This window comes from Macrobrachium rosenbergii, chromosome 9 (assembly GCF_040412425.1).
Source record: "Macrobrachium rosenbergii isolate ZJJX-2024 chromosome 9, ASM4041242v1, whole genome shotgun sequence".
Taxonomy (NCBI): domain Eukaryota; kingdom Metazoa; phylum Arthropoda; class Malacostraca; order Decapoda; family Palaemonidae; genus Macrobrachium; species Macrobrachium rosenbergii.
This window is the reverse complement of record NC_089749.1, coordinates 44,542,452-44,563,711: the sequence shown is the minus strand read 5'-3', so window position 1 is coordinate 44,563,711 and position 21,260 is coordinate 44,542,452. Positions and strand designations below refer to the sequence as shown.

Below are 21,260 nucleotides of genomic sequence, written 5' to 3'. Positions count from 1 at the left end.
TGATCTGTCCACGGGGCATGACCACAATGGGACTAGATCATAAGACCAACTGAGAGGAAAGCAACGACCAACCACCTGACCCCTCTCCCTGGTCCTGGGAGTCCGACAGAGGTCCAGGCCTATGTTAGCATAGCTGACTCCGTGATTACTGTCACCCAAGCCTGCTTCTGCTTTACTAGAGTCTCCAGCAAGGTAGTGACCTATATAGCTGGTGAGTTCTAGATGATCTGTCCACGGGGGCGTGACCACAATGGGACTAGATCATAAGGCCATACTGTGAGGGCAAAAGGAGCAACGACCAACCACCTGACCTAGAGCGTCAACAGGTCCTGCCGAAGGGACACCAGATCGGGGGAAGCCTCCGTAACCCTCTTGCAGCTTTCGACATGCCCTCTCCCTGGTCCTGGGAGTCCGACAGAGGTCCAGGCCTAGAAGCGTTATGGGACGGATCTGACGTAAAAAAAAAACAAAATCAAGATTAAAATATACTTCCTAACCTCTAAAGGATAGGATGAGAATCGCTCCCTGCCCGCAACACTGTGTCTGCAGAAGCGACAACAGGTCCTGCCGAAGGGACGCCAGATCGGGGGAAGCCCCCGTAACCCTCCTGTGGCTTTCGACTTGCCCTCTCCCTGGTCCTGGGAGTCCGACAGAGGTCCAGGCCTAGAAGTGTTATGGGGCCGATCTGGAGTGCGGAAACGTATGGTCCTAGCGAATAGCAGTCTTCGTATGTCGTCTTCACGTCCTTGCAAGTAATGTGAAGCTAACACCGAATTGTTTCGCCAGAAGGTGGTACCCAGAAGATCGCAAAGGGACATGTTCTTCTGGAAAGCCACCGAGGTTGCAATGGCTCTAACTTCGTGAGCCTTAACTTCAAAAGACTCAAGTCACTGTCTTGAACGCCGGAAAGTGCGTCTGAAATGGTGCTTCTAAAAAAGCACGCCAGTGCATTCTTAGAAAGAGGCAAACCGGCCTCTTGACAGAGCACCACAGACTGTCCGAAGGACCTCGACTTTCCCAAGTCTTCTGCAAATAAAATTTGAGAGCCCTGACAGGACACATGACTCTTTCTGGTTCATGTCCGAGAATTTCCGTCATACCCTTAATCTCGAAGGTCCTGGGCCAAGGGGTAGACGGGTTCTCGTTTTAGCAAGAACATACGGCTTAGAGAACATACTGCATTATGGCCTCTAAAACCTACATGATTATTGATAGCCTGAAGTTCACTAACTCAGAGCCGGGAGGCAGAGCAGTTAGGAAAAAAAACCTTCCTTGTCACATTCTTGAGACGCCGAAGAAAGAGGCTAGAAGGTATTTGACATAAAAATTTAGGACGACATCCAGGTTCCAGGGAGGCGTCCTGGAATGAGGTACCTTGACAGTCTCAAAGGATCTCAAGAGATCGTGAAGATCCTTGTTGTCGGCTGATAGTCTGAATGCAGTTAGACTCAGAGCAGGGGAAGTTTTGAGGTACCTTTCCGAAATGGGGCTGCCTGAGCAGATCTACCAAGGACGTCCCCATAACCTCCACAGCTCCCGACATACTTCCTCGTGAAGGGTCCACTCGGTCGGTAGAAGCTGCCGCTGTCGACCGAGAAGGTCCGCGCGGATATTCTCCACTCCTGCAACGAACCTCGCAAGGATCGTGATCCCCCGCGCATGGGCCCAAAGCAGGATCTCCTTCGCCAGGCGAACAGGGACCGGGAACAAGTTCCTCCCTGTTTCTTGAGGAATGCCAGGGCTGTGGAGTTGTCTGAATTTACTTGTACGACTCGGCCTGACACTTGGCTCGAAGGATTGAAGGGCCAGCAGGATCGCCCCTAATTCCTTGAGATTGATGTGCCAGGACACCTGTTTCCCCTCTCCAGGTGCCTGACACTTTCTCCTCCTAGTATTGCTCCCCATCCCTCCCTGGGAGCGTAGGGAAAACAACACCAGGTCGGGGCTCTGAAGGCAGAGAAACCCCTTCCGCCAACCTCGAGGGTCGAGCCACTACCTCAGGTGAATCTTGAAAACGGAGAGATCTTCAGGGTCTCCTCTAGATTCTCCTTGTCTATTCAGTTTTCCGCCAGGAAAAACTGGAGCGGCCTGAGATGAAGTCTTCCCAGGAAACAAACTTCTCCAGAGAGGAAATGGTCCCCAGCAAACTCGTCCATTCCCTCACCGAGCATATTTCCTTCCTTAGGAAGGATGAGACTTTTTCTAAGCATTGCTACTGACGTTCCTGGGATGGAAAAGCTTGAAAAGCCACTGAATCCATCTGAATCCCCAGATAGACGATGGACTGCGTCGGGATCAGATGGGACTTTTCTTCGTTCACTAGAAGTCCTAGGGACTTTGTCAACTCTAAATTCGCATTCAGGTCCTCCAGACACCTTGACTGTGAAGAGGCTCGGATGAGCCAATCGGCCAGGTAAAGCGAGATACGAATACCCGCCAAGTGAAGCCATCTCGCCACATTTCTCATGATAAACGTGAAGATCATGGGAGCTGTGCTTAGCCCGAAGCAAAGAGCTCTGCATTGAAACACTCGTCCCCCTAGTACAAACCTCAAATACTTCCTCGACTGGGGATGTATGGGAACGTGAAAGTAAGAGTCCTGTAAGTCCAGAGCGACCATCGAATCTCCTGGTCTTAATGCTCCTAAAACAGACTGGGACGTCTCCATCGTGAACTTCTCCTTCACCATGAAGCGGTTCAGTCTACTGACATCAAGGACTGGACTCAATCCTCCCGACTGCTTCGGAACTAGGAACAGTCGGTTGTAGAATCCTGGGGAGTCCAGCTCCAGGACTTGCTCCACAGCTCTGGCTCGAGCATTTGCTCTAATAGCTCGAAAAGGATCTGTTGCTTCTCTTGAAGGAATGAGGACGACAGATCCCTGGGCGACGTGCACAGAAGTGGTGAGTCGAGAAAGGGGATCTTGTATCCTCTCTCGATAACTTCAAGGGACCATGTCTGTCCCCTCTTACTCTCCAGGCTCGCAAACGAAAGAAGCCTGGCTCCTACAGGTGTCTGGAGGCGCTGCAAATCACTTCCTGCCCCAAGGTTTAGGCGGGGCTCCGCCTCTGAAAAGACCTCTACCTCGGGGAGAAGATCTAGAGGAAGAAGCTCCTCCACGAAAGGGCTTCTACTTCCTGGAGGTCTGGCCCGACAACGACATCAAAGGGACTGCCGGGCGTCTTGACGAGTGGGCCAAGAGGTCTTGAGTGGCCTCCTTCAAGCTGGAGGAGAGATCCTTGAACAAGGACTGGGGGGAAGAGATGGCTCGAAAACGGGGAGAACAGCAAAGCCCTCTGCGACGGAGAAACTGACTTTGCAAAAGTATGACGCCAAAGGCATCTGGTGTTCCCAGGCGGTCACCCATCCAAGTACTGACCAGACCTAACGTTGTTTAACTTCGCTGATCGCACGAAGCGGTGCTTAACGTGGTATGGCCGTTGGCTGGTAGGGCCATAGGCTGTAAAGTTACAGTACAAGGCCCTCTTCTTCAAGAGGCCCGTACAAAAGAGGGAAGCCAGTTCCTCTGAGCCATCCCTGACTGCCTTGTCCATGCAGTTCAACACGCTGGACAGCTCCCCCAGGCAGATCGAGTCGGGACTCCTAATCCTGACGTCTAGAGCCCCCAAACACCAGTCCAGAAAATTGAAGACCTCCATGGTTCGAAACAGTCCTTTCAAATGGTGATCCGTCTCCGACATAGTCCAGGACACTTTGGCAGCCGACAGGAGGGACCTTCTAGGCACGTCGACCAAGCTAGCGAAGTCTCCCTGGGACAACGAAGGAACTCTTGAGCCGACGTCCTCCCCGGTCTCTTACCACATACCTGCCTTGCCGCTCAGCTTGGACGGAGGCAGGGCAAAAGAAGTCTTGCCTTGGGTCTTCCTTCCTCCATCCAAGTGTTAACCTTCTTGAAGGCCTTCTTCGTCGCCAGAGACGAAGTCATCTTGACAAACCCCGGCGCTCTCCTCGTCTAGGACGAAGCAAACAGCGAAGGAGGAGAGAGAGTGGCCGAGGGTTTGAAACTTGTCGCCAAACAAGTCCTTAAGAAAGGCCGGCTAACACCTGGTAGTCCGTAGACGAGGAAGGGGGAGGCTGCTCAAGGACTGCAGGCTCCGACTCACAAGAGACTTCTCCCTCTTCAATGGGAGAAACGAAGGCCTTGCGGTCCAACACGCAGATGGGATCTACGCTTCCCCGCAGACTTTGATTGCTCTGAAGCTTCAGCAACCAAAAAGAGGCGTCCTCCCGAGAGTCCATCCGAGCGCCCTGCACGGCAGCGAGAGGAGCGCCCTGACGAGCAGCTACAGAAGCGCCCAGGATAGCTGCTTGCGGAGCGTCCACGATGGCGGTCCAGCTGAGCGTCCTGCACGGCAGCGAGAGAAGCGCCCTGACGAGCAGCTACAGAAGCGCCCAGGATAGCTGCTTGCGGAGCGTCACGCTGGTGGTCCAGCCTGGCGCCCTGCACGGCAGCGAGAGGAGCGCCCTGAAGAGCAGCTACAGAAGCGCCCAGGATAGCTGCTTGGCGGAGCGTCACGATGGCGGTCCGGCCGAGCGCCCTGCATGCAGCAGTGAGAGGAGCGCCCTGTCCAGCCGAAGCTACAGAAGCGCCCAGGATAGCTGCTTGCGGAACCTCACGATGGCGGTCCAGCCGAGAGGCGTCCTGCACGGCAGCAGAGAGGAGCGCCCTGACGAGCAGCTACAGAAGCGCCCAGGATAGCTGCTTGCGGAGCGTCACGCTGCAGCAGAGCGTCACGATGGCGATCCAGCGGCGGTGAACACGACTGGGAGACGAAGCATGCTTGACAGAAAGGCCCCCCAGTCAATATATTGTGAAATAGGCTACCTACTTGGGAAGTCTCAACTCCCGCTTAGCCTACGAGTACTAGAATTTGGCTCGCCCACGTTAGGCAGGTAGATTTAAATCAGTCTCAGGCGAGATAAAACCTATTCTCGCCGTTTTAACTAAAATTATGGTAGGTTATCTCCTCACCCTGACTAAAACTAATGTTTGATACCGACCTGAGTAAATTATGGCATCTTTAACGTTTCCGTGCTACTTTGAACTCGCGAAAGCGTTTGTTTACTTTTACTAGAGGCAGCCATTTGCCTCACGTGACGTCACTCTAGTCCCGCTGCTCGGTAGACTATCTCCAAAAACAAACCTTACATTTCCTTTAATAACTCCATAAGTGTTTGATTTTGTTGTAACAACATAGTTACGAAAACTTTATTGGACATATCCTCTTCAGCGTCCGCCTTACGAGTCCGTTTTCACGACGTGCACTTTGACTGACCCAGCGTTACTATTGTTTCTTCTTTATTATCGCTTGACTCGCTCAATCTATGCACCTTCGCAATAGATAATATTTGTTAGCCATCTTCCAGATGCAAAAAGGAGCACTATTAGTGCGAGAATGAAATCCTGAACTAATAAATTAGCAGGGTGGGAGGCAAAGGCGATCATTTATCAAGCAAACCTGCCCCTACACCTCATGCATGTAAAGTGAGGATCTACCGAAACTTTCGGTAGCCTCACCTAAACTCATTCACACAACATACTCTGAAGCTAGCATAACTAGATCCAGACATCATCCAAAGAGCAATCAAAAGCAAATTCCACAAAAGCGTATGCCAATCCACAATCCAAAGACAAAAACCAAAAGTCAAATAGAATACTTAAGTGGAAAATAACGAGTTTACGAAATCCAAAGACGGAGGTACTGAAAACAGTTGTTGACAGTACCGGCGACAGAGAAAATCTGAATAGAAAATGGGAATGGTTCTGATACCCGCCTCCCAGCGGCGGGAATGGGTATTAACCACCTGGCCCACTGCGTGTGCCGCGAGTTTTGGAATTCTGTCGGACTTCGGAGAATACAGCTATATATATATCTGACAGGTAAGTTGCATGAACAAAATATGAATTATTGAAATACCTGAAGCCATGGATGATTCATTGTTTCTGTAGCACTTAGTCTGCTATTGGGATCCTTAACCATTAACTTCTTGATGAGATCTTTGGCTTCATCTGAGACTGATGTCCATAATTTGTGGTTGAAGTTGTACACTGCATTCTTAATCTGGTACCTCAGCTTGGCATCATCACTCAGATTAAATGGGGGATACCCAGCTAAACTATAAGGAAAATTGAAAAGAAAAAACATTAACTTGTTTTAAAATAAAATATTTCAAGCTGAACTAACCTACCTAAACAATTCAAGTTTAAATTTCATACAAGTCTAATCTGCTGAATACAATACTCACTTCAAATAAAAAGTGAGGAAAAGCTACTTTCTTGCAGACAAGGAAAATGCAGTAGAGATTATAAATTGTGTTCTCTCTCTCTCTCTCTCTCTGGACAAGGTATAAAATTCTTTTACAAGAGATAAGTGCCCTACCTTACATAAAGTAATACACCTAAGCTCCACATATCAACTTTGTTTGTGTATGAGAGCTGCCCAAATTCTAAGAGTTCTGGAGCTATGTATGTTGGAGTGCCACAAAATGTGGTCATCTGTGAGGCATCAGCTGCCAGCTTGGATAATCCAAAGTCTGTTAGTTTGACAAGCGTCAATTCTTTATCCGTAGCTAAAAGGACGTTTTCTGGCTGAAAAGTTCATAAACAGCATTACAACAAGAAGTTTTAGTAAAATATTAAAATACAACGTTGTCAGCAAACACCATGATAACTGGACATGAAAAAATTCTGTACAAAATCCACTGCAATAAAAAAAAAATCCCTAAGCAAAATTATGAAACTTTCACAATAATATTTACTATTTGGATACTTACCTACTGTTACAGATAACTATATCTAGTTCACCTGTTCCCAACCAGGTGTGTCTGAATGTTTTAATACTCATTAGGATTCTTTGACAATCAACTAAGTTGTGGGGAGGCTGGGTGGGTTCTAATAAATTTCACTGTGAAAATTTTCATTAATTTAAGATGAATCTTACCCACTCTTAACCCCTACAGGCTAGGCTAAAATGTACAGTAAGAACACCCATAGACTGGGCAAATTTTACGGTTGGCCACTAAAAAAAAGAAAAATGAGGAAGCTATACAAATGTATATGGTCTAAGAAAAAAAATTCTAACATATTTTCTGTAACTTCCACAGGAAGTGTAAAGTTAATATTTCCAAACCTGTGAGGAGCCTCTTTTCCAAGACACTTGTAAAAATTTGCTATTTTTATTGAGTTATACATGTTCTTTCCAATAATTTTTTACAATTTTATTTTGTAATACAGTATTACAATTGCAGTTCACATAACAGAGAAAAACTAAAATGAGTAACAATCTCTTTGATAAAATATTTATGAGTTGTACTAGGATGCAGAGATGTACTGTAGTACCTTTTGGTGAGTTCTAATATTTTTGTTGTACTTTACCTTGCAAAATTACTATTAAGGCTAACCTACTATCGTAAAAGGTAATAACTAAAACCAACAGCAATCTCTGTGCATATTTATGGGCAAATAGATGTACTGGGCCAGGGAGATGTAGAACATTCCCCTCTTAAATCTCAAGTCACACTAATTATCCTGTATCCTGATCTGCGGTGTGAATCTTGCCACGTGTTCCAATACAGTAGTCATTCATGGCCCATTTAGGTGATAAGAACATTTTTGCACAAAATTCGTTTAAATATATTGGCACAAAATAAGTGATCATATGAGATTAAATATATTGGCACAAAATAAGTGATCATATGAGATGAACCAGAGTTTCACAAGCAAAAGAGCCATGCTGTCCATGTAGGATTAATGATAGCTGATTCCCACATTGAGATTAGGATAGTGGATTCTTGCAGCTAGACAAGAATCTGCTCAGCCAAGGCTCTCTGGTATAAGACAAGGTATGGGTGGTCTTAAGGAGAAAGCCGCCTCTACAGAGCAGTCTTAATGAAGTCCCTCTGCCTGGGTCAACAGCCTAACAAGTAATGGTCAAAACTAAAAGAATACCCATTGAAACAAAAGTATGCCCTATACTGTACAATTAATGCACCCTGATGCTCCCCAACACTCAAGACCAGTCTTTAAAATTATGGAAATAGACTATAAAGCTGCTCTTTAATTTGGTTCAGGCAAAGACTGTACTGTCTACAACTAGTGGGCTTAGGGCTGCAGTCTCAAACTGTTTCCAGGTCTTAAGACATGCAAAATGTCTTGGTTCTCACTTTTCATGAAAGACTATCTGAAGCTTAATCATACAAGAATATTTCTCAATTACCTGTTACTTTTCTCCTGAACCACATAGGAAGCAAAAGAAGGTGGAGCAGGAGTGAGAGAGGAATTAACTTAGGCTACCAGGTAGGCTAATGAAGGAGGAGGAGAAGCAACACAAGAAGACAAAAGGAAAAGACTGAGTAAGCTTATGGTGTGCCCTAACAAAGAAAACCACACTCGTGCTTCAACAGCTAGGCTAACACATACATGACCATCATGCACAACTGAAACATTCGGTTTCCACAAACTCTTTCCTATACAGCCTAATGCTTTTGTCTCTGCTTGTTGTAGATGACACAATGCAAAAACAGAAAACAAGCACAATACCCTACAGAAGAAAATCAGCAAGAAATAGCCAACATTATTACTAATGCCGATTCACACCGTCTGCACAAGGACACAGCATGAAAAATTCTGACTAGAATATTGTAAACATTCCAGTGCCACCTGACGGGAAACAGGTGACTGCAGATACAGTCCTAGTGGGTCAGCCAAGCATTATTTTGTTTTATTTTGAATGCCAATCGCACCTAATGGCATGAAGATATAAGCTAACTTCAACAGTAGGTATGATTCATTCCAAATAATAAATAACTGATCAGATAAAATTTTTTTTTTATTATACTATACATATAAATATAAGATACACTCTATTTTTATTCACAGCAACAAACCATTTACTATATCATGCATACATATATAAGATAAACTTTATTTTCATTCACAGCAACAAACCAATCACTATAATACCATTACAGCATAAGAGAGGGGATTAAGGAAGGTAATTAGGTGATGCAGGAACCAGCAAAAAAGCAGGAAGGAAAGTAAAATGTACATAATTTTCTAACTGCTTCAAAATGACTCTCTCCTCTCTTCTTATACATGATGAATTTTACATTTTTCTGATCACTCCTTGCACTCTTAACACCTAGTTGACATCCCTACAACAAGCACAAACTGTCTATCTAAGACCACAGCATATTATTTTTATCTAACTCCATAGAAAAGTACAATCTGCTTATGCAGAAAACATTCTGGCAAAAGCTGATGTTTTGCTCCTACTGTCAGTTGAAGACATCCTGAGTCAACAATACAAAGTCAATACAGTACAGGCAGTCCCCGCTTATCAGTGGCATCGGCTAACGACATCGTTAACCAGATTTTCGGAGCTGGTAAGCGATTTTCGGAGCTGGTAAGCAGTTTATCAGCATTGGTAGGCAGTTCATTGGCATCAGTAACAACTTTCGGTGCCGGTAAGTGGTTTATTGGCATCAGTAAGCAGTTCATGGGCACTTACAGCATTGTAAAAGCCATTTATTACCATAATTACTGTGATGTTCCACTTATCGACGATTTTTGGTTACCGCTCGGCTGGGAACGGAACCCCCACCGTTAACCGGGACTGCCACTGTGAAAAAGCAACCAACAGCAACTACAATTCACCGACAACTATCCTGCCCTACAAGAAGAATAATTCTGATGAGAACTAAAACATTCAAAACACACATGGTGGAGAAAATGTGAACTAGACAGTCATTTGGGTCAGCCAAGCAATCTCCTTTTTATTTTGAATGCCAACGGCAACTGCTGGCGTGAAAATATAGATATCTGTAACAATATGTAAGATTCATCCTAAATAAAACAAAAAAAGTGTTGTCACCAGGTACCAACTAAGCTTGTAATATGAAACCAAATTTGAAAAAATTACAAAAAAGTCAGACACATGACTGATAATTATCACAATACTGACAAGAATGTCACAACTTTCAAATATCTATATAAATAAATATATAACAGACAACCTGATACCCTTTTGTAAAGAGGGAAGAACACATATTTTAAACAATATATCAAATACAGAATGAAAACACATATGGCCAAAAGTACAAACCTTAATATCCCTGTGAGTGATGTTTTTCATGTGTAAATACTGAATAGCTAAAACCAACTGATAGAAGTAAAACTTCACAGTCATCTCTGGGAGTCGCCTTTGAGTTACCAACCGATCAAACAGCTCTCCTCCTTCTGCCACTTCCATAATGATGAATATCTTTTCTGGACTATCGATGACATCTTCAAGTCTTATGATGTTAGGCTGTGGGAGTATGAGGAAAATTTGAAAGGAAAAAATAAAAATGACATTACACAGCAAAGCTTATGTTACAAGCAAGACTTGCAACAAACTTGCTTTTGCTGTTTGTTATAGGGCTTTGGTTACTTATGTTAATGTAATAAAAAATCCACAAGAATCCTGATATTCATAACTTTACAGGAACTCTAACAAAAGGAAACAGTTCCCCCCAAAAATTCCAATCTACAGATAGTTTTCATCATAACTAGCCTGCCTAAATATAAGTGATATTACTCCATCCACAAATCATAATTACACTGTGGCAAATTTTATTCTCTAAAAAATTGATTTGATAGTCTGGTCCCACTTTCTCTTTAAGGATATCAAACAAGAGAAGTTTGTGCCTTAGTAATGATGGCCAATTTCCTGAGAAAGATTGGTCTATCTGTCTGGTCCTCCATCCATATCACAAATCATTTTTTCACATCTGATACAGATCCCTCTTGCATGTTCACTTGATATGTAGCTTTCAGTGGAACTGATCCTTTAACAATTTACAGAATTATTCTTTGTTTTTCAGGGCAGCTGTCATTCTTGGGTGAGACATTTAAGCTGAAAGGAATACCAGCTACTGATTTCCTACTGTTGTGTAGTTTACTAATCTTTTGTTTCACTTCTAAATTGATACTTCTGCTTTGCCTCTTTCTGCTGCCACCAGTAGCACTGGTTTTGCTGCATTTGAGAACCATGAGGCAATTCACAATATATTTTGGTAAAAAAATTACAGCAGACATTACAATGCTCAAAAGACAGGCAACAAATGAAATTAGATGCTGCTGCCTATGAGTCAACACTATTATCGAGTAAACTATTCATTTGTAATTAGGGTAAGTTCATTTAATTAATTACAGAAAGCACAACACAGTACACACATTAACCAGTATCACATATACTTATTATAACTATCTAGACATGCATTACAGGTAGCACAATTACTTTGTTTACAAACAGACATGTTGCATTGCTACATCGGTTACATCTGATTTGTCCTGTTCGCCAATCTGAACTTTTTAACTGTTATAACCTTATGTAACCAGACATTTCATGATGCATGATTGTACTATATTCCAGTGAATGTTCAATTATAAGTTGTTCAATTGCTACCCTGTCAGTGTTATTACTGTTAACGTAACCAGGTATTTTATTTACCTACTACCTTGAACAAATAACCAATCTAGCAAACTTCCAAGTTTATACACTTCACAATATGCATTGGAAAAAAGACCACTGATCTTCAAACAAAGCTCCTATAAAACTGACAAAGTCAAGATGGGAAATGCATGGAAACAAAGGCGGCAAGTATGAAATCCAAATTATTTGAGAACAAAAGACAGACTTAAATAAAAAAAAGCTGGCATCTCATAACTGATAACATGAACAACTAATGCCATCATGTGGTAAACACAATCTACAGTTGATCCTTGAACCTCAAAGGTTTTAGACTGGTAAATTTGATAACTGTACTGTACAAGCAGAATCTTCATCAGTAACTAAAGGGAATATTTTTTTTAATTTTGTGGCCAAACCCACAGAAGATATGCATAGGTTAGAAAAGTAAAAAATTTAGCAGGTCATAAATGTGTAAACTACATGTAGATACCAGTCTGCTTTACCATTAAAGTACAGTAATGTATCCACAAATTTATTTCAGTACATTAAAGCTGTAAAAAAAATGTCGCACACACTTACAAACCAAAAACATCATCTGCAGTACAGAAAATGTAAACAAATTTAGCCCCTTGTGGACAGGTAACATACATATATGTTTAATTATAGCTTTGGGTAAATTTTGGGTAACATACATGTACGTTTAAGATTTCATGCCATACTTTTTTAATTAATTTTGGTGGAAAAGAGCTCAGATCACTTCCACGGGCCATAAATGACTCACTGCAACTTTTATGGCAAATGTGATAACTAGTCGGCACAGGAGAGGGAGTTCAGTTTGCCTTGAGATGTCATAGGGGAATGTTGTCCAAAATTCCCATCTATTGACGTCTCGTAACATACTTTACAATAAATATACTCAGGGTTTCCTACTGACTGTAGTTCTTATTTGTTATGATATTGTGTGAGCTGTAATTATAATTTTAAAAAATAAGATAAAAAAAATATTAGAAAAAACACTTATAAACTTGGTAACATTAGCATATCTTTACGACTGTTGTTTGGAAAAGAGGCTGCTAACAGGGTCGGAAATATTCACTTTCAACTTCACCTGGAAGGTACAGAAAATTTTAAAAATTTTTTTTCTTGAACCATGTGCATATATTCCTTTCCACTGATGAGTTTTTTTAATTAGCCATCCATAAATTTAGCCCGGTCTAGGGGTGTGCTTAATATATATTTAGTCCAGACTGTGAAGGTTAAACTTGCAGACAATGCACATAGGTCTGGTAATCTAGAAGTTCTCACTGTAAATGCTGTGAATCCTCTAAATACGTAAGGGTTGCTATATTTGCCTGCATATTAGAGACACTTTTTTTTATTTCTGAATGTATAAAAAACTGCCCTGTGTCCCATGCAGCCGTGTTACAGATGGGTAGGCACAAAAATTGTTGCTAATAATAAAACGCTGAAAAACAAGCCTAATTATTACAATAAATTGTGTTACTGGAATAAAGTATGAAATCATATGTAAATTTACACTCACATTTAAAGGAAATTAAATGAAATTTACCAAAAATAAACAACGTTTATGCGTTACTGTGACAGGCCACCAGGGCGGTGCTATGATTTGTTTAAATCCACTTATTGCAAATGGCTGACAGGCTAACTGCCGACATATCATAGGGAATTTTTTCGTAAGTTTATAAAAACAGACGGATAATTCGCCTTGTTTTCAATATTTTATTATTCAAAAAAATACTGAAAACAAGCCACTAACTGCCAACATATCGTAAGCAATTTTTCATAAGTTTCGTAAGCCTGTCAGCCACTTGAAATGAGTGGATACTAACAAAATCATGGAGCCGCCCTGTTGGCCTGTTGCAGTAACACATAAACGTTGTTTATTTATGATGAATTTCATTTAGTTTCCTTTAAAGGTCAGCGTAAATTTACATATGATTTCATACTTTATTCCAGTATACTCTCACAATATTGCATATCATGCAAAGAATCATACATTTTTCCCCACATATCACTTTAAAATATCTTTCATTAAATGTATGATGAAAAATATTAAAATGGTTTTTTCCACAAAATATCCTGATAAACTAGGGGTGCGTCTTTATGTGAGGGTGCGTCTTATACATGCTGTAAAATATGCTAAGTTCCTGAACCCATTATGCAAGCTTAAAATTTATGTTGGCCAAAAACCCTCAAAAACCAATTATAAAAGGAACACATCAAAGAGCAAATATGGTATCAGGTGCTATGGGTAACTGTCATAGGCCTAATTATTTATACATACACATAGAGGCAGTCCCCAGTCATGTTAAAATTGGGGTTCAGTTCTGAGGGTCTGATGATAACCGAAAAATCACGTACCAAAATCGCGGAAAATTAGCGATTTTCGGGGCTTATCAGCACCTCTGTTAGGTATATATCAGCACCAATACCCAATTATTGGCATCGATAAGTGGAAATCGGTGATTTTTGGCGCCAAAATTGCTGATTTTCATTGCTAGACAAGTGCCGTAAAACCGGATTGCCGTTAACCGGGGACTGCCTGTACTTGTGTGCAAATAAAAGGCAAATAATGTTCACCAAGTGTATTTTGGCTAAGCCTACACTGTCCTAAACAGTGGGTATTAGATACTAACTAACTTGGCCCAATAAATGCATCACCCAAATTTATCGGAAAACAATCAGTTCTTTGATGCATCTCCTATAACTTATGTACTATAGACTATGGTGAATTCTGACATTCCCTTAATAAAAAATAGTAATGAATATTTCTTACACAAAAGAAACGAACAGAAATCTGGTTTGATATGTTTGTTGCTATGGTTCTACACAAACTGCAGTGATAGTAACATAATCTTACCCTTGAAGTTGGGTGCAAAAAAAAAAAAAAACAAAAAAAAAAAATTCCAAGTGTAACTTTTTTTATATATTTTTTTGTTTCAAACTCTCTGCGACAGGAAAATCTCAGGTACAATGAAGGTTCTGTGAATTTACAGACTGATATCTATAATGAAGAATAAAATCAATAAACTGATAATGTACATATTAACTAGATGCTTAAATCCGCAGCAAGTAATCATATTTTTTAAAAGTTATTTTGGGTGAATTTAGGCAACTATAAAAAAATCTTTAAAATTTTACTGATCTAAAGTTATCCATATACACTGATCTAACTTATAAAAAATGGTGTTGTCTTAAATATATCTACTGTTTATCAGTGTGATTGGCGATATAGCAAATTTTTTATTAATTTGTATTTTTCCTAACATACAAACCTGAGGTCTTTACATTTGGATAACTTTCAGTGAAGTTGGAAAATCCAGCTGTTAAAATTTTGCAAGGCGGTTATGGTAACATTTAGCTAAGTAGGGGTGGAAGTACTGCCCACCCAACTGATATGCATTCAATCTCTTCAGTTTACCTTTTGGCCTAGGTAAAAGAATAAGGGGTGGTAAGAGGTGGCCCTTTTATGTAAAGACCTCAGGTTTGTATGTTAGGAAAAATACAAATTAATTAAAAATTTGTCAATTCTTCCTTCATGAATAGAAAGGGAGGATTCCAAGTAATTCTCTGAACTAACTGGCAGTTCGGCTCACCTGGTATTCTCTTCCTGGTCAAGAGAGAGCAAAGGAAGGATACCATACCTCTGATCTATTGAACAAGGGATGTTGAATTAGACTTCTGGGCACCTTGAATAAAAGGAAAGTATGAAAACCATTGATTCGAAAGGTACGGATGAACCCACAATGTCAAAGACTATGTAGCTAAAAATAAACAACTGGCTTGCCTAAAGTCAGTCTTTCTCTCACCTCGCTAGAGGGAAGGTAGGAAATGCATCTGTTAATCCAAACAAAACTGGATTATAGATAGGATATTCAAACATGCAGATCACCTGCAAGCACACCAGTCCAGCTTGTGACAGCTTGTTCACTCTTCCTCTGTCCACTGAAAGAGGACAGAAAACAGGAGGAAGGTAGGACGCCAGTCCCCTCCTACACCTTCCCCATGTAGCTGCACAAATTAGGCGAGAAGCAACCTGTCCTTAAGAGCTGGGTATACTATATGACTTATTGAGCATCCACCAAGGATCCAAGGAAAAGGAGTCCAAGGGCCCATGGGTAATAACTCAAGGCAAAAGGATAAGAATGTGAACAGCACAATTACATTCTTATCCTAGTACTGTACAAGATCGATGGGTTCTTCCTGAATGCCATATATCTATGGACTGTGGCCCCTAAAGATGCTGCCTCAAATATACTGATGACCACCAAGAAATTGCAGGGTACATTCGGAAGGTCATTCCCTAAGCAGAGAAATGATATTTTAATGATAAAATAAAGTTTGTTCATACTTACCTGGCAGATATATATATAGCTGTATTCTCCAAGTTCGACAGAATTTCAAAACTCATGCGGCACACGCAGTGGCCGGGCAGGTGGTTAGTACCCATTCCCGCCGCTGGGAGGCGGTATCAGGAACCATTCCCATTTTCTATTCAGATTTTCTAACGCCACTGACTCCTGAGGGGAGGAGGGAGGGCAATATGAATATATATATCTGTTAGGTAAGTATGAACAAACTTTATTTTATCATTAAAATATCATTTTGTTCATGAGACTTACCAGCCAGATATATATATAGCTGAATACCACCTTTGGAGGGGGTAGAGACAGCCAAGAATTAGGAAAAAAACCAATTATTGGTAAAATTATTTTGGTTCCTTATCTGATAGCGTAGCTGACTGAGTGGTTACTGTCACTCTAGTCTGCTTCTGCTTTACTAGAGACCCCAGCGAGGTAGTGACCTATATAGCTGGCGACTTCTAGATGATCTGTCAACGGGGCGTGACCACAATGTGACTAGATCATAGACCATACAAAGAGGACAAAAGAGCATTACTAACCACCTAACCAACACCTAAAGCGTTAGTTTGCAAAGGATTGGGAAGACTGCCTCCAGTAGTCGACCCAACAACCATAAAAACACAATTAAAAAGGGGATAGGATCAGAGTTACCCCTGTCCCCAAGGTTGCTGAAGCAGCAATGTATGGTCCCAGCTAAAAGCAATTTTTTCGTATGCTACCTAAACATCTTGCCAAGAGTGTGAGGCAAACACCGAATTGACTTCGCCAAAATGTGGCACTAAGAATGTCACTGAGTACCATATTTTTCTTGAACGCCATGGAGGTAGCAACTGCCCTCACCTCGTGAGCGTTAACTCTCAACAACTTGAAGTTGGAGTCGTCACAACTAGAGTGTGCGTCCTTAATGACGTCCCTAATGAAGAATGCCAGTGCATTCTTCGACATAGGTTTAACTGGTTGCCTCACAGAACACCATAAAATATCCAAGGGACCACGAGTGTCCTGTGTTCTTTTAAGGTAGTACTTGAGAGCTCTAACTGGACATAGAACTCCCTCAGGTTCCTGTCCAATAAGGTCTGCTAAACCTTTAATTTCAAAGTGTCTAGGCCAAGGGTTAGAAGACCTATCATTCTTAGCCAAGAACTTAGGGCTTAAAGAATAGACAGCATTGTGTTCCTTGAAGCCCACATGACGGCCTCGAACTTCGCTCACTCTCTTCACCGCCGCCAGAGCCGTGAGGAATGCCGTTTTGAGTAACATCCTTAAGAGATGCAGAGTGGAGAGGCTCAAAAGGACTAAACATCAAAAACTTGAGCACTACGTCCAAGTTCCAAGCAGGGGGAATTAGCTGAGGAACCTTGGACGTCTTGAAAGAGCTCGTAAGATCGTGGAGGTCCTTATTGTCAGACAAATCTAATCCTCTGTGTCTGAATACAATCGAAAGCATGCTCCGATAACACTTGATAGTCGGAACTGCAATATCGAGTTTTTCTCTTAAGTAAAGGAGAAAATCCGCAACCTGGATCACAGTGATAGAGGAAGAGGAAAAGCCCTTCTTTCTACACCAACCTTTGAAGGTTGCTCACTTCGCTAGATATATCCTTAGATGAAGAACTTCTGGCTCTAGCGATGGCCCGTGCCACCTGGCCAGAAAAACCCCTTCGCTCTGACCAAGTTTCGATAGTCTGAAAGCAGTCAGGTTCAGAGCGGGGAGATTCAAAGATATCTCGCGAAGTGGGTTTGTATGAGCAGGTCTGCTCTCATAGGAAGGGTCCTCGGAACGTCTACCAACCAGAAGAGAAACTCCGAGAACCAGTGGTTCAAGGCCAAAACGTGGGGATGAGAGTCATCCTCGTCCCTTGTGAGGCCGCGAACTTGCGTATGACTTCTCCCAGAATTTAGAACGGGAAAAAGGCGTAAACATCTATTCCCGTCCAATCCCAGGGAAGAGCATCTATCGCAACTGCCCCCGGGTCGAGTACAGATGAGCTTCAGAGGGGAGCCTCGCTGTTCTTGAGGTCGTGAAAATATCCACAAGCTGGCGACCCCAAAATTTCCAAAAATCTTGGCAAACCTCCTGATGAAGGGTCCATTCCTTCGACAGGAGTTGATGGCGCCAACAGAGCAGGTCTGCTCGAACATTTTCGACCCTGCAACAAAACTTGTGAGAATCGAAATGTTGCGAGCATAGGCTCAAAGAATAATCTCTCTTGCAAGGCTGAACAGGGAACAAGTAGTATTGTCGCGTTTGCTAGAACTACACGATTGCAAACTTGGACCTCAAGAATTGGAGAGCTAAAAGATAGCCGCCAAATCTTTGAAGTTGATGTGCCAGGACACCTGTTCCTCTCTCCAGGTTCCTAACACTTCCTCTCCCTCTAGTGTTGCCCTCAACCTGTTGACGACCCGTCGGAAAAAAACACTAGGTTGGGGTTCAGAAGCTTGAGGGAGATCCCTTTCTGCAATTTCGTTGGATCGAGCCACCACTACAGATCCTCTTTTATATAAGGAAGAATTCTCAATTCCTCTTTCAAGTCTTCCTTGCTTTGCCAGTTCTCCAACAGAAAGAACTGAAGAGGCCTGAGATGCAGACTCCCAGAAAACAAACTTCTCCAGTGAGGAAATGGTCCCCAGCAGACTCAATCCTTCCCTCACCTAGCATGTTTCCTTTTCCAAGAAGGCCGAGACTTTTTCGTACATAGAAGTTGCCGTTCTTGCGACGGAGACGCTTATAAAAGCCGCTGAATACATCTGAATTCCCAAACACAATGGACAGTGAGGGGATCAGCTGCGACTTCTCCACAGACCAGAAGTCCCAGGGACTTCACGAGTTGCAGAGTCAACTGAAGGTCCTCCAGATACTTCGCTTCGACGACGCCGAATCAACCAGTCGCCCAAGTAGAGTGAGATCCTGACGCGTGCGACAGGTGCAACTGCATCGCAACGTTTTTCATGAGACGTGTAAACACCCTCGGAGCAAAATGTGACGCCAACAGCATCTGGTGTTCCCAGGCGGTCACCCATCCAAGTACTGACCAGACCCAACGTTGCTTAACTTCGCTGATCGGACGAGAAGCGGTGTTTTCAACGTGGTATGGCCGTTGTGCAGAGTCCAAAGCAGAGAGCCCTGAACTGGTACGCCTAGTCCCCAAGACAACCTGAGATACTTCATCGAACGTGGATGAATTGGGGCGTGAAGATAAGTATCTTGGAGATCCAAAGATACCATCCAATCCCCGGGATGAAGGGCTCCTAGTATTGACTGCGAGGTCTCCATCTTGAACTTTTCCTTCCGGACCAAGTTGTTCGACCTGTTGACGTCCAAGACGGGTCTCCAGCCTACTGAAAGTTTTGGGACTAGAAACCATCTGTAGTAAAATCCCGGGGAACACCGAGTCCAAGACCTGTTCCACTGCTCTCCTCTCGAACATCTGTTCGAGCAGGTCAAACAATTTTCTGTTTGACAGGAAGGCAGTTGGGAAACAAAAAACAAAGGAGGAGGAGACAGGAAGGGAATCAAGTAACCTCTCTCTAACAGTAGGAGGGACCAAACGTCTGCCCCCTCACTCTTTCCAGGCTTGTGCAAAATGAAGCCTGGTTGCTAAGGGAGTCTGGAGATGAAAGGAGTCACTTGCTACCTCTCTTGAAGTGACATTCCTTCGGGAAAAAACTCTCTCTCGTGGTGCGGGTCTCATGTTGCTTCCCATGGAAGCCCCTTTGTTTGTAGACAAATATTTAGCTTTCGTTTACTTTTTGTATCATTGAGATCGGTGCAATCGTTATGAAGGAGATGCAGTTTGAATGTCGATAACTTTAGTTTTGAGAAAAACGATATTTTTTGCTTCTCTGTGTATTTATTTGCTTGCTGTTACACAGTTTGATGTTTTTATGACATATTGAAAAGCCAAAAAATAGACCTGCAAAGTAATATAACTTCGCTAAATGAAGCTAAATGAAGCGAGTGTCAAAACACGGCTCAGGTTGGGCAGCGCGACGTTTTACTTAGTCAAGCTCTGAGCTGCTACTGACTGACTGCCACTGACTGCCCTGCGGCATTCCTGTCTTTCGCTGATGCGTACTATGTCCACAGGGTTGCCATAGATCGCATTAGATATTATTTCATAGCTAAAAGGAAATTACCACCGATATACTGACAATATCATTACATTATACGAAAAATGTAATTTTGACTATGATAGGGTTACTGTTTTATTTTTAACTCCTAACTGTGGCGAACTTTTAAATAAAACTTTCTGAGAAGATAGTCAGGACATGTATGATGCCATATATAAAATATCCCAGAAAATTTGATTTCCGATTTTTTCGTCAAACGTTCCCCTTAAGACAAAGACAACTGCGAAGGTGGAGAGAGAGGAGCCGAAGGTTGAAAAGTCTCAGGAAACAGATCCTTAAGAAAAAAGCCAGAGTCTGATAATCAGAGGAAGAAGAAGACGAAAGAAGTTTCTCTTCATACAAAGGCTGTGACGAAAGAGGATGTTCTTCCGCAGCTGGCGGGTCTTGAGTGAGTGGTGAAAGTAGTTCCGATTCGCCGATACGTAAGCGGGAACTCCCGCGAACGAAAAAAGTCGTCAACTAGACTATGTATAGTAAACATAAAAAATGTGGAACGCTTCACGATTAGCGTGTCATCCTTGCGCAGGGGCCATGCTAATCTTCTCTGTATCGTTCCAATTTTAGTATATGTACTGCCGAAGCAAGTACTGGCTAAATTAAGAAGGACATCAGATGTTGAAGCGGGTAGTAGTGCGACATGATGAACAACTGGAGCGGCGTCAACTCAAGACTTGAAGCTATATGGCGGCGAGCGCGGAGCGTCATGGCGTGACGCGCGAGAGGCTCCATGGCAAGTACTAGAAGAGAGTCACAGCGCGCACCGAGCGCCAAGGTGAGGCGCGCGTGAAGCGTGAGAAGCGCACGAAGAGCAAGACGCGCTCCTGGCGCGAGACAAGAGAAAAGTCCAACACCTCAAATCGGGAAGACGAATAGGAAGCCACTAAACACTCTCTCTAGACGACAGACGAGAAGCCCCAAAACATCTAGCAGACGAGGAAGACGAAGCAGGAGACGAAGGTGAAAGTCTGTACCTCTTAACAGGCAGATTCGAATCTTGAAAGGTTCATGAGAGCATCCAGCTGTTGTTGCAAACCCAACAAAATCTTAGCGTTGGAGAAGCAACTCTCTCGGAGAAGGGCTGAACCTGAGAGAAGGAAAGGGGCGAGAGACGTAACTTCCTTCCACAGGGAAGAAGCTCTAGCCCTTGCCTTAGCGACAGGGGGTCGAGTAGCGTCATCATTCGAAAAACACTTTATTCTCTTCTGCAGAGGAATATCCACGCAACTTTCGGGGAAGAGTACAAACGTCTAGAGGAAGAGGACGTGAA

The 21,260-nt window shown here is 42.8% G+C and overlaps 1 protein-coding gene, 2 non-coding genes and 1 pseudogene across 3 annotated transcripts in view; all 4 read right to left on the bottom strand.

Moving 5' to 3' along the window:
- The window catches only part of LOC136841751 (serine/threonine-protein kinase Chk2-like), a 129,341-nt gene that overhangs the window by 24,278 nt on the left and 83,803 nt on the right, over positions 1-21,260 (bottom strand). Inside the window, 3 exon segments of the mRNA XM_067109009.1 lie at positions 5,940-6,138; positions 6,402-6,610; positions 10,125-10,328. Of these exon segments, the coding sequence (XP_066965110.1) occupies positions 5,940-6,138; positions 6,402-6,610; positions 10,125-10,328 (612 nt within the window).
- On the bottom strand, positions 3,331-3,445 carry LOC136842199 (5S ribosomal RNA; annotated as a pseudogene).
- LOC136842182 (5S ribosomal RNA) lies at positions 18,847-18,965 on the bottom strand. The gene has a single exon (XR_010854188.1). It is a non-coding gene; the product is annotated as a 5S ribosomal RNA (ribosomal RNA).
- LOC136842189 (U6 spliceosomal RNA) lies at positions 20,476-20,581 on the bottom strand. The gene has a single exon (XR_010854190.1). It is a non-coding gene; the product is annotated as a U6 spliceosomal RNA (small nuclear RNA).